Raw genomic sequence first — 17,953 nt, 5'->3', positions numbered from 1 at the left:
TGAGCTGCGGGTCCCCCTCTCGTCAAACACCGCCGTGAAACAGCCCACTTGCGCGCGGGCGCTCGACCGCACAAGCATGCGCGCACGAAGGACCGCAGGTGCGCGCCCGCGTGCGAACGACCGGGCGTTCCGGCGCGCAACCCGCTCGTGCCCGCCGGCAAGAGGGAAGCGGTGCGCCCGCACCACAAGAACATCGCCGAACTACTGGCAAGGACAGCCACACAGGGAGAGCGGCGCACAGACTAATTACCTGCTGGCCCGCCTCCACCTCCTCCGCCTCCTCCTCCACCTCCTCCTCCTCCAGAGCGTAGCTGCGTAAGGGGAGGGGGAGGAGTCCAGTTGTTGCGTGGCGGCAGGAGTTCTACGATCCCCGCCATTTTCTGGAGCCTGGAGGTGAAGGACTGGACATCTGGACCGAATACATCGCCTGACGAGGACTGGAGTGGGAGCCAGCAGCTCTTCTGACAGTGAGTAAAGTGTCTCAAAGTGCTGATCATGTATGGCCCTGTTCACACAGAGTATTTTGCAGGCCGAAAAAAATCTGCCTCAAAATTCATTAAAGAATTTTGAGGCAGATTTTTTCCGCGACTGGCTCCCATTAATTTCAGATTAAATCAATGGGAGGCGGTTTTGGAAGTTTTTTGGTGCTGATTCTGACGCAGTGTCCGAGTCAATATCAAGGCCCAAAAACTCTGTGAACTGGGCCTTATTGTTAGGGCTTATTCAGACGAACGTGTAATACACGCGCCTCGCACGGACTTATGTTACTCTATGGGGCCGTGCAGACTATCAGTGATTTTCACGCAGCGTAAAACTCACGACATGTCCTATATTTGTGCATTGTTCGCGCATCACACACCCATTGAAGTCAATGGGTGCGTGAAAATCACGCCCAGCACTTCCGCAGCAGTATAAACTATGAATGAGAACAGAAAAGCACCACGTGCAAACATACAAACAGAGTGTCATAATGATGGCGGCTGCGCGAAAATCACGCAGCCACGCATCATACGCTGCTGCCACACGGAGCTGTTATGGACCTTTTGCATGCGCAAAACACCACGTTTTTTGCGCGCGCAAAAAGCACACGCTCATGTGAATCCGGCCTTAGGGTAGGAACACACTAGGCATGAACACTGCGGATTTTATGCAACACATTTTATGGTGGAAAATCCACAGCGTATTACAGTCGCAGCAGAGTGGGTGAGATTTGAACAAGAATTGACCTGCAGTGTGGCTTTTTAAGCCGCAGCACGTCAATTTATTCTGTGGAATCGCTGCTCCTCTGTTGCGGAAATGCTGCAATTCTGCCGCAAAAATCACAAATGAGAAAAAAAAAAGGCACTTTTTTAAATTTATAAAAAAGTTTAGACTTACCCCGGCCGTAGTTTAGATGACGCATCTCTCTCCTCTGAATGTAGCCCGGCCTCCTGTCATGACGTTTCATCCCATGTGACTTCTGCAGCGGTCACATGGTCCACAGCGTCATCCCAGGAGGCGGGGCTACGTTCAGAAGAGAGAGATGCGTCACCAGGAGATGCGTCAGAATCAGCACCCAAAAACTTCCAAAACCGCCTCCCATTGATTTAATCTGAAATTAACGGGAGCCAGTCGCGTAAAAAAGAAAAAGCAGCACGTCCTTTCTTGCCGCGGTTCCGCCTCTGACCTCCCATCGAAATCAATGGAAGGCAGAAAATGCATTTTTCGGTGCGTTTTTTGTCTGCTGTCCTCAATCGCCGCGGGCAAAAAACGCAGCAAAAAACGCGGCAAGATAGTGTGGGCAGGTCAAAATCTGCCTCAAAATTCGGTGCGCGGTTCCAGGCGGGCGGTCGCAGGTGCGTGCGGTCGCGGGTGCGCGCTCACGAGTGTGCACGCGCGGGAGTTTGCGGGTGCGCGCGATCGGTCGCGCGGGCGGGCGGTGTTTGATGGCCCCCATGACGACCCCCATGCTACCCAGGGCCGCCATCAGGGGGGTATTAGGGGTACTGATGTGAGAGGCCCAGCCAAACCTAATTAAAAGGGGGGCCCGCAGCTCACAACATTCTTTTGGTGAAAAAAACAGGCCCCATTGCAGGGGCCTGTTTTTTTTCTACCAAAGGCAAGTTGCGGCAGTTGCCGGGCCCCACTTTCAATTAGGTTTGGCCGGGCCTCTCACATCAGTACCCCTAATACCCACCCTGATGGCGGCCCTGGGTAGCATGATATAGTCTGGACGGAGTACCGTTAACAGGCGGTGCCACGGTAGGGGGGCCCAGAAAATTTAGCTGTATGGGGCCCTGAAATTCCTGATGGCGGCTATGCATACATATCTCATGCATGAATGTGAAAATGATGTGGGATTCTGAGCATGGTTGATAGGGAAGCTCAGGAGCGTAGTTATAGGGGGTGCAGAGTCACACATGGGCCTGGGTGCCTGATTGGGCCCAAAGGACCCTCTGCAATATAAGGCACCAGTACTTTAAATAGAACATGGTAGGTGAGGTTTCTGTTACAAATTTTGTTTTGGGGACAAAGAACTTTAAGTTACGCCTCTGGCAACTTTTATCAGCAAACTACAGAATTTGAGAAATTCTCTGTGAAGATTGTAAACAGTGATAAAAAGACCCACACTAAGGCTTCCGTTTCCATCACCATTGATTTCAATGGTGACGGATCCGGTGCCAATGGTTTCCATTTGTCTCTGTTGTGCAAGGGTTAAGTCATTTTGATGGAATCAATAGCATAGTCGACTACTCTATTGATTCCATCAAAATAGAATCCTTGCACAACGGAGACAAACCATTGGTACCAAATCCGTCACCATTGAAATCAATGGTGATGGAAACGGAAACCTATGGTCTCCGTTTGTGTCAGTCAGGGCTCCGTTCCGACAGAGAGCTCAAACGGAAAGGAGCCTGATGCAGATGTGAACGTGGGACCCTGTGAGGTACAGCTAGCATTTTTGGTAATTTAGCATAAGCCTGGTCCTGATAGCTCCAGATTATCAGACATTTACTACTAATGCACTTTGTAGTGCACTAGATTGCAATGAATATCGCAGGGTAGCATTTGTCTTACATGACTGACTTATTAATAAGGGTCTGTTCACACCTGCGTTTGTCACAAATTCCATGGTTTTTGCCTGACAGAATAGCGCAGCATGCTATTTTATTTTGTCGGGCAAAACGACGGACACCAAAATGGAAACCCAATTGAACCCATTAAAGTCAATGGTTGGCGTCGGGAGCTGTTGTTTTCCGTCATGCGATGGATCCAGCTGACAGAGCAGAACAACGAAAAACCTGAACGCAGATGTGAATGAAGCCTTAAAAGCAGATTATCTACTCGTTCTCCACTACCCCTGAAAGAGTATCTATCCTTATAAAAATAATAATAATAATAATAATAATAATGTATATTAGATGTTGAGAAGCCAAACATGTGTCTAACCTGAATATTTTTCCTACTCTCTGCTGGCTTTTGATAAATTTTTTTCTCTATGACTGTTGAGTGGGTACGCACTTCTTGGTGTGATGTCAGACCTGTGTTGTGTGCTCTGAGCCAATCGGACATCTTTCCACTTCTGCTCCCCCTCCCCTCTCACAGCAATATATCACATAGACGGAGACAGAGAAATGGTAACAGGGTTCCCCTTCCAACCCCCTTTCCTCTTAAAGTTTACAGCCTCACTGCAGTTGCATCCCCCTCCTTCCTTAGAAGTATTTTTGGTGACTAAGAAGGTTTCTGAACATTTACAGGGAACATGCAGGTAGGGAAAGGGAAACTACAAACTGCATGTAGGGAAAGGGAAACTAACAAGATATTTAAGTTGCTCATAGTAAAATGTAGAGTACTACTGATTTATGAAAAATAGGTATGCTTTAATTGACCCTTTCAACTTTGTATTCACATTTTTATATATAGGTGAATTATATATATAAATAAATATTTATACCAGGGGCGTAACTAGGAAAGACTGGGCCCCATAGCAAACTCTTGACCGGGCCCCCCCCCCGGGTGCCACAAGCAGTCCCCCTTATAAATAGTACTTCCTGTAGAATGTGCCATACAGCCCCCCCTGTAGACAGTGTAACACCCCATTTGGAGATAGCGCCCCCACCTCCCCCTTGTAGATAGTGCCATACAGCCCCCCTGTAGATATCGCCATAAAGCCCCCACTGTATATAGCGCTGTACAGCTCCCACTGTATATAGTGCCACACAGCCCCACTCCCTTGTATACAGTGCCCCCTAAGTAGAAAGTGCAGCACACAGACCCCTGTAGATTGCACCACACTCAGCCCCCTGTAGATAGAGCCACAGCCCTCCCCCTTGTAAATAGTGCCATACAGTTCCCCCATGTGTATAGTGCCACGCAGCTCCCCCTTGTGTATAGTGCCACACAGCTCCCCTTTGTGTATAGTGCCACACAGCCCCCCCCCCCTTGTGTATAGTGCCACAAGGCAATTTCGCATCTGAGAAAGTTGTATCAGCTAGGGAGATGTCACTCAAACATAAAAAGGTGGCTTTGGAGGCAGGACTATGTGACTCTTCAGGATAGCAGCACCGCCCCAAGACCCTCTAATGAGTAATTAGCATATAGTGTGTGTCATTTTAAAAGTGGATTTCAAGGATTTTGCTGCATCTGAAAAAAACACACAAGGGAATGTTTGGAAATATTGTCAGGTCATGTATTACCGCATGGTGGCGGTTCAAGGGGTTAAAACTACCTAACAGATTCCTATTAAATTTACAATGAATTGAGAACAATTCCATCTGCCCTGCAATTTTGTTATTATAAATATATCCTATATAATTACAGATCCAGAACCAAGCTCTGACATATATACAGTACCACAACCAAGCTCAGTACATAAATACAGCACTAGAACAAAGCTAAGTACATATATACAGTACCAGAACAAAGCTCAGTACATACATACAGTACCACAACCAAGATCAGTACATATATACAGCACCAGAACAAAGCTCTGACATATATACAGTACCAGAACTAAGCTCAGTACATAAATAAAGCGCTAGAACCAAGCTCAGTACATAAATACAGCACTAGAACCAAGCTCTGACATATATACAGCACCAGACCAGAACAAAGCTTAGTACATATATACAGCACAAGAACAAAGCCCATACATATATACAGCACCAGAACAAACCTCAGTACATAAATACAGCACTACAACCAAGCTCAGTACATATATACAGCACCAGAGCCAAACTCATTACATATATACACAGCACCAAAACCAATCTCATACGTATATACAGCACCAGAACCAAGCTCAGTACTTACATACAGCATCAGAACCAAGATCAGTACGTATATACAACACCAGAACAAATACAGCTCAATTTAATGCAACCCCTGCCGTATAGGTTTGGTACGGCGTAAAACTACAGCTCCCAGCATGGCCCGAACAATTGTAGGATATGCTGGGAGATGCTGTTTCACAAAAAAATATCATATCATAATCATCTCGCTGCAGATCACACAGTGACTACAATACTGATTAGAGGCAGAATAAACATTTACATTAAGTTACTCACCGGTGACGTCTCAGATTCTAGTTATTTTCTTCTCCCTCCGGTTCAGACCTCTATGATGGATTTCTCCCGGCCATGACCCATTTCTGCAGTTTTACGCTCTGATGTCTTCAGCTTCTCACTTTTAAAACATTTCTGCACCTATAAACAAAGTTAAAATTCTCAACTATATATAAACTTGACATACTCACATGATCCCATTCCCACGCTGTCCACTGGCGATGCAGACATGCTCTCTTCTGAGCATGTCTGCTGGAGCTGAACGAGCGTCGTCCAATGCCGCTGATTGGCGGGGCAGAATGACTTGCCCCGTCAATCAACACCTTCCAAGTATGGAAGCGGCGCGATGATGTCATCGCTCTGCTAGCCAATCAGTGTCATTGTAAGGCACTGGCATGCCCCCTCCGGTGCTAGCGACATCTACAGGCATGAGAGGGCCTGTGTCGCCCAGCCCATACTTGGAGACTCGGCGGCGCGGGCCTCATAGTAGCGGCGCTACTGCTGTAGCAGCCATAACGGCTGCTAGCGGCGCCACCGGACATATGGGGGCGCGTGTCGGCTGGCGACACGGGCCCCCTCAAGCCCCGGGCCCCGTAGAGGCTGCTACGGCTGCTACCGCGGTAGTTACGCCACTGATTTATACATATTGTACAAATATTGTTCAAGCAACTTCAATTCCTTTGTATGGAAAGTTGTGTAATGTAAGAGATATTAGAAGATTTTCTCGTTAAAAGAGCCTCAAGGCTCCCAATCAGATAATTATATAAGTGTATTTCTTTCTTACATGGATATAGTTAAAAACTGCAATCAGTTGGGCCACTAATGTAATGATGTAATACAAATGCGTACAGTATATTGTGTTTAATAATTGTAATGATACAGGACAACTAAATTACAACGTACCTCTGTTTCTGAAATATGCTCTGTTTGTCATAATGTGCCACAACTGATGACTAGAGAATTACTTACCAGTGGGAACTGAAAGGTTTGGAGGGATTTAAATTTATGAAAATACTTCCATTTTTGATCATATTAAAAAAAAACAAAAAACACACAATTAGATAAATTGACTCTTTTCATAATTTACCGTAACTCTCAAAGATTTAAATGGACAGAGCTATGTCTGGATGTGACTGACTCACCTAGTGGAACAAATGTCATAGAATCCCCGTTCTTCTGGTAAATAGGGACCCTTGAAGTGGAACCCCCATGGCATATCATATGGCGTTTATGGCATATCCTGTAGATATTCTATAAGTGTCTGTCTGAGATATTAATACCCCTTTAATAGGACTTTAAAAATTGTGAACACAATGTGGGTAGAACTAAAAACGTATTTTATAGTTAGAAGTCTTTAACTCAGGATCAGTACTAGATATTAATGTAATGTATTTACAAAGGTGCTTAACATTTTTTGTGTATATTTTATTTATATATGAAGTGTAAAATGGTGATTAAAGATGGACAAACCCTTTAAATATGATTGTATAAAGTGAATGGATTTATTATGCTAATACATTTCTCAATTTTTTCAGTTGTGCTTCTGGATACTACAACAGCTATTGGAGAATTAGGATGGAAGACGTATCCATTAAATGGGGTAAGAAAGGATTTTGGTTTTATAATGTTTTTCGGATTATAAATATTTGTTTCTATGTGGATATTGTTCTACCCAATACACAAGCATGACTTTTTTTTTTTTTTGCATTCGTATTATGGCTCATGTACCTGGCCATATCACCACGGTGTGCGTTACACGTATATATCTGATCTCATCCTAGAAGATCAGGAAATCCTTTTCCAATGCTTTTGTTTGGGAAATACTTTTTTGATCTCCCAGGTTCAGGTTCAGGACAAAATCCTATCAGTAAATATACGGCTCATGTCATGATAAATAGCATTATTAAAGATGTATATCATGTTTGGGGAATATACATTAATAATATTGGGGAACTGCATAAATTGCACTTCTATAATAAGTACCTATTAGGATGAATTCACACTACTGTTTTTTTTAGATTGTGGTTATTTTTATTTGCACAAATTATGCTTTTTTTTTGGCATCAGTTGTCAAATCCGTTCTCCACTAATGTTAGTGTCATGAAAAACATGATGAAAGGTATTTGTTTCACCCCAAAAAATTATGCTTCCATTTTTTTTTAACACTGAATCAATGGAAAAATTATTGGTCGGCATTGAAGGGGCTTTCCTAGAATCGACAATTATCACTTATCCACAAGATAGGTGATATTTGTCTGATTGCTGGCAATAGCAAAAATGGGGGTCCCAAACGTTTCTCCTTACTGCTCCACCGCAGTAAGAAGGACATTAAATAGAGAGGTGGTCAAGCTTGCGCGCTGCCGCTCCATTCAAAGTCTATGGGGATGACGGAAACAGCCGAGCATAGCGATCAGACAATTATGACCTGTCCTAATTGTCGATTCTTGTAATCTAATTAAATGGACAACCCATCATATGAATGTTTCCCCAAAGATGTGCTAATTATGGGGGGCTTTTTGCCAGGTCTTGAGTGGGGCACCCACTCTAACAGGGCATAAAATATACAACCCCTCTAATGAAGGAGTTGGACTGATAGCAGACAGCCGATTGTTTATAGACAAATTAAACTGTAAATTCTGCCGTTGTCTTTAGTAGATTAAAAACGTTTATCTTGTTATTTTATTTTTTTTATTACTTCTGGGCCATTTTGTCCATGTCACCTTCTGTTATTTATGCTGCAGTGATCAAGTTGTGGACAGAGTTACCATATTAGTCTGAAGTTACTCAGAGTTACCATATTACCTTGAAGTCCAAGCCATTTTTCGTTTTTCACTCCCCACCTTCCAAAAGCCATAACTTTTTTCTTTTTACGTCAATGGAGCAGTGTGAGGGCTTGTTTTTTTTGTGAGAGGAGGTGTAGTTTTTATTGGCACTATTTAAAGTACCATATAATGTACAGAGAAACTGGCAAAAAAAATTCTTTGTGGAGTAGAATTGGAAAAAATGTTGATTTCTTCATGGTTTTTTGGTTTTAGTTTTTACAGCTTTCACCATGTGGTAAAAATATTCACTTAACTTTATTCTGCTGGTTAGTATGATTACGGCGATGCCATATTTATATAGTTATTTTATCTTTTACTACTTTTAAAAAAGAAAAAACTATTTGTTAAAAAAACTAATTTGCTTTGTGTCACCATATTCTTAAAGCCATAACTTTTTTTTTTTTGCGGGACGAGCTATGGTTTTTTTGGTACCATTTTTTTGGTACATACGATCACTATTTATTGAAAATAAAATGTGCGCTAAAGAGACCAAAAAACGGCGATTCTGGAGTTTGAAATAATTTTTTGGGGCGTTCACCGTGCAGGTTAAATAATATGTTATAGTGTAATAGGGAAAAAGTTTTTTTTTTTTTTTTTTTAAATGTTAATGTTAATACTTTTTTATTTTGTTTAACTACTGAACCAGTGATGGTCAGATTGCTGGTACAATATTGCAGTGTATTGTAATTTTTACAGGCTCCTGTTAAGCCTTGCCCAAGGCAGGGCTTCACTGGAGAAGAAGAAAGGCAGACCTGGGAGCCTTATTTAAGGCCCCGGTCTGCCATGACAACCATCGGCACTCCGCAGTCGCGTCGTGATAGGCTGTGGGAGGGTGCTGCTCCCTCTTTCTAATGGTTTAGATGCTGCGGTCACTATTAACTGCGGCATCTATGTGGTTAAACGGCCAGGAACAGAGCAATCACTGTTGCTGGTCATTGGGGCGAAGTGTCCGCTGTAATATAATTCTGATACCCGCAGCGTATGGAGCGGGCTCAGCGTTTGAGCCACTCCATACTTTATCCCTCGCACCGTAACATGCAGTTAAGGGGTTAATCCCTAAGTTAAAAGATTACACACTGTCAGGCCTGAGGCCACTAGGTATAACACGATTTATTAATTTTCACAGCATTCTACTTCTCATCTCAGACATTTGCTCCTTTGGGAGTGATGCAATCTGGCAATGTGGTCCCCTAATTTAGACTAATTAAGGAACAATTCCAGTTACATTTGATATTAACTGGTTGTACTTGATGGACGTGTATTTTTTTCAACGTTACTAAATGTGTAACAATGTTACTATGTAATGGTACAGTAAACATTCTTAAATTATATGGTAAATGCCGTTAAAATGTGCCAAGTATGCTAAATACCTTTTATCCACTTTTTGGTTTCAATCATGTCTCATGCTGGACATGAGGTGTTTTCTCCTATATACCATTAGTACATTCAAGACATGCCAAGAGTACTCAGTAAAGGAGGTGACATTACATGTAAATTTTTGGCAAAAACTGGGTTGTCACTTTTAAGTGTTTTCAGTTGATGTCCAGACTAACAAAGTTGAATATCTCTTTCATACCAAAACGAACTACTATAATGCAGTACCTATGGATAAGAATATGGATTTCAACAGTAGGACAATGTTAATTTCTGACTGGGGTTGTTTGACTATATGTTTAATGATGAATTTCAGTCTTATGATTATTGGGTATTCATAGTTGAAAGCATTTCTAGTTTTTCTTAAAACTCTAAATAAAATAAAGGATACACGCAATCCTACTGTAACTGAGTTCCTATTTTATACCCCAAAATCAGTTAATAGGTGAAATTACTTGGCACTTGCGGAATTGTCATGGGCAGCCTCATTAAAAGAATGCACAGATGTAGAGGTGTGCAAATAGCAAAATAATAGAGTCAATTATACTTGTGTGTATGTTATGTTATATTGGTGTTTGGATTCTGAGTGCAACTTTAAATTTTCATTTAGATTAATATATTTTATTTAAATGAACACTAACTTTTCAAACAACTTATGTTAATCTAATAGTGTACCTGATATAGATCAACTTTGTAATTGACTTACTTTTAAAATGTTGTTGTTTTATCCATGCAAATTCTGTGCAAAGTTATTGCCACTAGGTGTCTCCCTTCCTGCAATCTGCTGTCCATCCGCTGTTGCCAAGCAAAATCTGTCCCTGGTTACAGAGGAGAATTGATGAGCTTCAGAAGGTGCGGGTGTGTCTCTTCACTGCCTGGCTATACAACTCTATAAAGAGGGGAGGGGAGCAGGAGGAGGGAGCAAAGAGAGAGTGAGTCAGTAACAGACACGCTGCCCATACAAGTCTTTGGAGAGGGGAGGGTGAGCAGGGGGGCGGAAACAGGAGCAGAGTAAGAAAGACACAGGCTGCTTGTAAGATTTCTATGTCACCCCAGTGCTGGATTCTCAGCTACACTGCTTACTACGGCTGTATAATCTCCTCCATTCTGCTGCAGCATCTATTTGTGTGATTGATAGAGATATGAGAGCAGGATTCTCCTCTTCTATGTGTGCTGTGTATAGAAGACATGATAGCAATTAGGCTCCGCCCTATAGCTCAGGGACAACTTAAAATTAGAGATAGAGGCTGCAGAGGGGAAAACTGCTAAAAAAAAAAAAAAGGCAGGATACAAATCATATAATAGCTAGAAATAGTGTTATTCCTCATGTACACACATGACAGCTTATTCTGAAATATCACCTGAAAAGTTAGGTACGCTTTCATGTTTTTCCTTTTTTTAAAACTCCTGACTTTTACATCTATGTAGCTGAATAGAACTTCTTTTTTGCAGGATGAATTGTAGTTACAGTATTTACACATCTAAATGGGGTTGTTTCTGCAATGTGCGTAGATTTCTGTAAATGCCTTTTAGATGTATGTAACAGTCACAAAAAATTATATAACAAATTTGTTTCACGTGAGCTTATCCCTATGATTACACCTCTGTGTCATAGTGTGGCAACAGGTTAACCCCTTAATGACGAGCCTATTTTGGACCTTAATGACAAAGCTATTTTTTACGTTTTTCAATCGTCGCATTCCAAGAGCTATAACCTTCTTATTTTTGAGTCGACATAGCTGTATAAGGTCTTGTTTTTTGCGGGACAAGTTGCACTTTTTAATAGCACCATTTTTAGGTACATATTATTTATTGCTTAACTTTTATTAACTTTTTTTTGGGGGGGAATATAAAAAAATCTGAAATTTCGCCACTCTTTTTTGCGTCCTAAATCTACGCCGTTTACCGTGTGGTATAAATAACAAAATAACTTTATTCAGCGGGTTGTTACGATTGTAACGATACCAAATTTGTATAGTTTTTGTATGTTTTACTACTTTTACACAGTAAAAACGCTTTTTTTTCAAAATTATTTGTTTTTGTATCTCCATATTTGAAGAGCCGTAACGTTTTTATTTTTTCGCCGATGCGGTTGTATGAGGGCTTTTTTTTTTGCGGGACGACTTGTAGTTTTCATTGGTACCATTTTGGAGTAGATGCGACTTTTTGATCACATTTTTTTAAAGTCAGTATTCACAGAAAACAGCAATTTTTCCATAGTTTTTTATTATTTTTTTTACGGCGTTCACCGTGCGGGTTAAATAATGTAATAGATTTATAGTCGGGGTCGTTACGGACGCGGCGATACCAAATATATGTTTAACTTTTTAACTTTATTTTGTTTTTTTAATAGTAAAGCATTTTGTAAGGGGAAAAGCTGGGTTTTTCATTTTTTTTCACATTTTTTTTAAAATTAACTTTATTAAACTTTTTTTTCATTTTTTTACTAGTCCCATTAGGGGACTATAATATGCGATTCTGCGATCACATTTATAATACACTGCAATACTTTTGTATTGCAGTGTATTACTGCCTGTCCGTTTAACACGGACAGGCATCTGCTAGGTCATGCCTGCGGCATGATCTAGCAGGCATTCACTCCAGGCAGCCTGGGGGCCTTTATTAGACCCCCGGCTGCCATTAGAGACACAGACACTCGGCGATAGTATCGCCGGGTGTCGGTGGGAGAGAGAGGGAGCTCCCTCCCTCTCTCCAAAACCACTCAGATGCGGTGCTCGCTATTGAGCACCGCATCTGAGGGGTTAAACGTGTGAGATCGATACTAATATCGATCTCACACGGCAGAGCAGGGACGCTCCCAGCCCTCAGCTGCCTCTGCCAGCTGAGAGCAGGGAGATCTGACAGCTCCCTGCTCTGTTTACTTATTCCGATGCCGCGACGTAAAAAGACTATGGCATCGGAATAAGGCCCGTTAGTGACCGACGTAGAAACACGATGGGTCGGTCACTAACGGGTTAAAGATGATTTGTTGGCTCTCCTGACATGTCTGTTTTAGTAAATAATTTAATTCTCTTATAACTCTGTGTTGTGTCATTCCTCTCTTCCTCCTTGATATTTATGAATAAAGGCCTGTTCACATCACCATTCGCTTTCTGTTCCAGGGTTCCGTCGGAGGTTTCCGTCGGGTGAACCCCGCAACGGAAAGTGAAACTGAAACCACAGCTTCCGTTTCAGTTACCATTGATATCAATGGTGACGGAAACATCGCTAATGGTTTCCTTTCGTCACCATTCCGGCAGGTTTCCGTTTTAACGACAGAATCAATAGCAGAGTCCACTGCGCTATTGATTCCGTCGGAAAAACTGTGGTTTCAGTTTCACTTTCCGTTGCGGGGTTCACCCGACGGAAACCTCAGACGGAACCCAGGAACGGAAAGCGAACGGTGATGTGAACAGGCCCTAAATTGGCAACTGTATGATGCCATTTTCCTTGTCAAACGGGTGTGTCCCTACACCGTCTGAGACAGTCAGCACTGATTGGACATTTTCAGTCTGTGTAAGGACACACCCCCAAGTGGTTACACCCAGTTGTCAATGTATTCATACATTTGTAGGCACAACAACAGAGGAACGGCACAACATAGATTTCTATGAAATTATGCTGCAGAATTGTAATTTCATAGGGAGTACAAGTTTTTAGTAAAACAGACATGTCAGGGGAGGTGACAAGTCCGTTTTAAGAGATGATCACTTTTTAACAAATTTGAATCGGTAAGTCTGGCTATTACTTTTTCAGTCATCTTCATGTTTCATATAAAAATGAATATTTTTCACCACTATTTTAGTCCAAATAAAAATCAGCAAAAAACATCTTGTGCTTTCCACAGTCAATGTACTCTTTAAACTTCTTTTAGTTCTCCCAGATTCTCCCATTCTGTCTGTTTTACGCTTGACGGAATTAACCAGATAGGGAAAAATGCTGCATTTTTAGTGTTCTCTGCTAAGTAACTCGAGCATCTGGCTATTCAGACTAATGCCTTACAAACATATGGCATATTTGCATCCATGTGCAGCAGATATTTATAATACAGCTACGTAATTAGGCTGCACCAATAGTACAAATTCCAATTATTGCTCTTAAAAATAGATATTGCTTTGACACTACACACTTTTATGAGGAGGACGGACCAGTATTAGTGGATCTTGTTAATAAATAGTTAAAGGCTGTATAACAAGGAGTTATTTATGACACGGGAAGCTTCAGTGATCAAAGACTCCAGTGCAATTTAACATAACTTTCAACTCTCCCTAGATGACTGGACATCTTAATGAAATTATGTGGCAGCCAGGCAGTGTCGCTGGCAGTCTAATTCAACTCAAGTGAAAAGCCAATATTAAAATCATATTAAAATCAAACTAATTTTAAACACTTCCCACTGCTTCCAAATAGTTTCTTCCCCTGGCAAGGTCATACATGACATCACATAAAACTATAATTAGCAGAGAGGATTTTATTTTGCACTAGGCTGATTATTTGCAGTAATCTTCAATCAATTGCACTGACGGTATCCTATATTATTAAAAACCACAATCAGTATGCCCCCTAGAGTGCAATTGATTTGAGTACCATGCAGAAATTGGCTATTGAATATCACATTTTCACTTTAAGAAGGCAGAGAAGTTGAAGATGGCACTAGACGTCTAATTAAAGGACAAGCTTTAAAGGACATCTTGACCCAAAATGTTACATTTACATATGCAAAAGCAAAACACACTGTTCATAGCGGCATAAGAAGTAGAAAAGACAACTTGAATTAAATTATACTTGAAGAGTTTGGAAAATGATTGACAGATTAGAAAATTTAGATATATAGTGTAATAAAAAAATGTTTTTACGTCAACCAAAAAGCTATTTTTTGGCAATAACTATTAATGGGGTTGATTTTTTCTGGCAATCCCTTCTTGTGAGAAGGGCTACCCCAATAAATAAGCTGATCACCGATTGTCCTGCTGCTTAGACTCCCAATGATTACTCCTAATCTGCAGGAAAGCTGGCAGCAAATGTTCAATTTCCCTGCAGCGCCTCCATAGGGGAAGTAAAGTATAACTTGCCTTCCATTAAAATTGATGGGCTATACATTACGGTTCTCTAAAAGACAGAGACACTCTTTTAAGCCACTCTCTTCTCCATCTTCTTTTAGGAGGACCCCAATGAAGAATGTCTCTTTATGAACTCAGAAAGCTGTAATTTAGTGGTGAAAATGAGTTTTGTAAACCAGACAATTTTATTAAAAAAAGAGCAGCAGACCAAAAAGCAATTCGGAAACTTCTCTACCCAAAAAACAATGGAAATATCAGATCTTATATTAGCATTTTATTTTGAGCTATCTTTTCTACCATTTCATGTAAATTTCACATACCTTTCTATGACTGTCCAATTATTTAGAACATTTGATAAAGTGGAAACTTCTAGGTCCCATTAATTTCAGATTGAAGGAATTCTTTTACATATAAAAAAAAAAATCAATGGTGTTGACTACATCATCCAATCAGATGCTAGCATGCCCCACATTTTTTCTTTGCACTGTTTTCATAAACATGACCCCCATATTGCTTGCACCCATCATATTATCATAACAGGCACATAACTACCTTCTCGGCTTAATGTTTCCTTTCTATATAATCTATTCAATTTTATCATCGCCTTATGTTTGTCTATTATCTTTCTTGTTTGCTTCTCTGTTTGCCTCTTATCTCCCAAAGTTTCTTCCACGATAAAAACAGAAAACTACCTTTGTATTCATGATATATCGTCATGGTGCATTATTTATTACTTGTATTCCAAAGTGTGAATTTAAATGTCTTTATTATCAGTTGCAGTGTCCATAAAAATACTCACCCTGTGGTAGTGAATCTAGACCACATAAAATACGTTACATTTACAACTTAGTATAAGATACTAGGTTATGTGAAAATTAACACTTTGTCTATAGAGCTGTGTTGTCCTTTGGTGCCCTTTACACTAAAACTAACAGAAGACTTCTGCCTTCCATTGACATGTATTGACATGTGTTCTAAATGTGTCCAACCATGAATTTGATCCAATTATTTCAGCAACAATTGTATCCCATAGGGTTCAATCAACACTTTGAGCAACAGTGATTTTTCAACATTTCCATTCCCTTTCATTGAGGAATGTTGTACCATTTACATCACATTAAAAAGTCCCATCATGAAACAGTTGAGCTCTAGTCTTATATAACTCAGAACGATACATTGATTGAATAATTGAGTTTATTGCTGATCTATACATCTTTATGTAAAAATACATATTTAAAAGCCATTTTATGTTGCCTAAAAATATATTTTTCCTTTTTTTTTTTACATCAATAATTTTTTTATATATATTAAGTGCCAAGATATTCTGCAGTATTGTACAAAAATTGTCATCACTCACAATCTAAACTCCTTATATTATACACACTGGGGCAGGTAACCTAACAGTATGTTTTTGGAGTACAGGAGAAATCCTAAGTACCCACACAAATACAAATTCTCCCAAATTTCTGATGTACAATAAGAGTTTGCACTTTAAAAAAACCACTACAACTAAAAAGTGGAAAAAGGCTGTATATTGTGCTGATGTGAGGGGTAGATTGAGATCAATTTTTACTCCATACAACGTCTTTTGATCCTGCATCAGGGTCTCTGGTAGGTATGTGTTACAGCAGAACATATTACATTTAAATACAATTGTTATCGGAAGCTATAAAATAAGTCCAACACCACCATAATTGATAAAGGAAAATAATTTGAAATAAAAAAAAACAAAATGTAATATAAAATAATAATAAACTACATTCTAAAAGCAGTAATTTCGAAAAAATAATTCCTTAATAAATAAATAATTACTAAAGTTACAGAAACAATTTATACTTGGACCTACGGAGCCAAGAAGAGATCAATCGAAGTTTGGTTAAAACAGACGACCTTCGTTGATGTCTTCGCTGTATTGCAGGTGTATCAGTTAATAGTTAAAGGGGTCTTTCCGATGATTTGGGTGAATCTTAGAAAACCTCTTTCCTATGCTGCATTAGGATAACTAGTATATTCCCAATAATTTAAAAATGACACAACCCGACAAACTTTTTTTTTTAAATTCTAGCCTGTAATGTTTAGTTCACAGAGCCATGTCATGATTGTCACATCCCAGCATTGTACCAGCACAGTGGATACATGTCGGTACGGGCACAGTGGGTACATGTTGGTATGGGCACAGTGGGTACATGTCGGTACAGGCACAGTGGGTACATGTTGGTATGGGCACAGTGGGTACATGTCGGTACGGGCACAGTGGGTACATGTCGGTACAGGCACAGTGTGTGCATGTTGGTACGGGCGCTATATTCACAATGGCATGTATATAGTATTTCTAACATACTTGTCATCCTAAAGTTGCCACATAAAGCGAAAATACTTTACCAAGTAGGTGATAAGTGGTAATGATGATCTAAATAAGTTATAGACCCATTGCTGTGTTTTACTAGCCCAAAGAATGAGTTTTCATGGATTTTAGGGCTTACCAAGCTTCTAAACAGCTTAGATGAGTGATGGACATCCATAAATGTGTCCTGTTTGGTTTATTATATTCTTAATTGTTTGACATAATGTTCACATCTTTTGCTCTTTTATAAGGGTTGTCCGCTTTGGACAATCCCTACTTGTTAAAAGGGTCCCTTGACAAAATTCTGATAACAAAAATATCCACCTGCTGGTAGTAACCTGACAGTAAGGGCTCATTCAGACGAGCGTATATGTAGTCCATGGACTCAGGTACTTCACTGGGGCCGTTCACACGACCGTTGTTTCAACGGAGCGTGTGAAGGGTCAGTAAAAAAAGAGGACGTTCTATTTCTTTGCGCTTCACGCAGCCCCCCATAGACTCTAGTCTATGGGGGATGCGTGATAACGCGTCCCCCATGGGTGCAGCCGTTTTTTAAGCAACTTGCGATTTTTACGGACGTTTTCTATAGAGTCAATGAAAAACAGCTACAAAAACGGCTCAAGAAGTGACATGCACTTCTTTCTACGATGCGCCGGAACGCCATTTTCCCATTGAAATAAATAAGCAGATGTTTGGAGGCGTTCAGCCTCCGTATTTTTAGCCGTTTTTCGGGGAGTTTACTGGCCGAAAAACGGCTGAAAATAGCCCGTGCGAACATACCCTTTGTGTTCTATTTTCCTGCACGCCACC

At 40.7% G+C, this 17,953-nt stretch overlaps 1 protein-coding gene across 2 annotated transcripts in view; it reads left to right on the top strand.

The window, feature by feature from the left end:
* Positions 1-17,953, top strand: part of EPHA6 (EPH receptor A6) — an 886,412-nt gene that overhangs the window by 83,874 nt on the left and 784,585 nt on the right. For both annotated transcript variants that reach the window (XM_075854449.1, XM_075854448.1), the window contains exon 2: positions 7,079-7,143. In XM_075854449.1, coding sequence (XP_075710564.1) covers positions 7,079-7,143 — 65 coding nt within the window. The remainder of the gene's footprint in view (positions 1-7,078; positions 7,144-17,953) is intronic.

Source organism: Rhinoderma darwinii, chromosome 2, assembly GCF_050947455.1.
Source record: "Rhinoderma darwinii isolate aRhiDar2 chromosome 2, aRhiDar2.hap1, whole genome shotgun sequence".
Lineage (NCBI taxonomy): Eukaryota > Metazoa > Chordata > Amphibia > Anura > Rhinodermatidae > Rhinoderma > Rhinoderma darwinii.
This window is presented reverse-complemented; position numbering and strand designations above follow the sequence as displayed.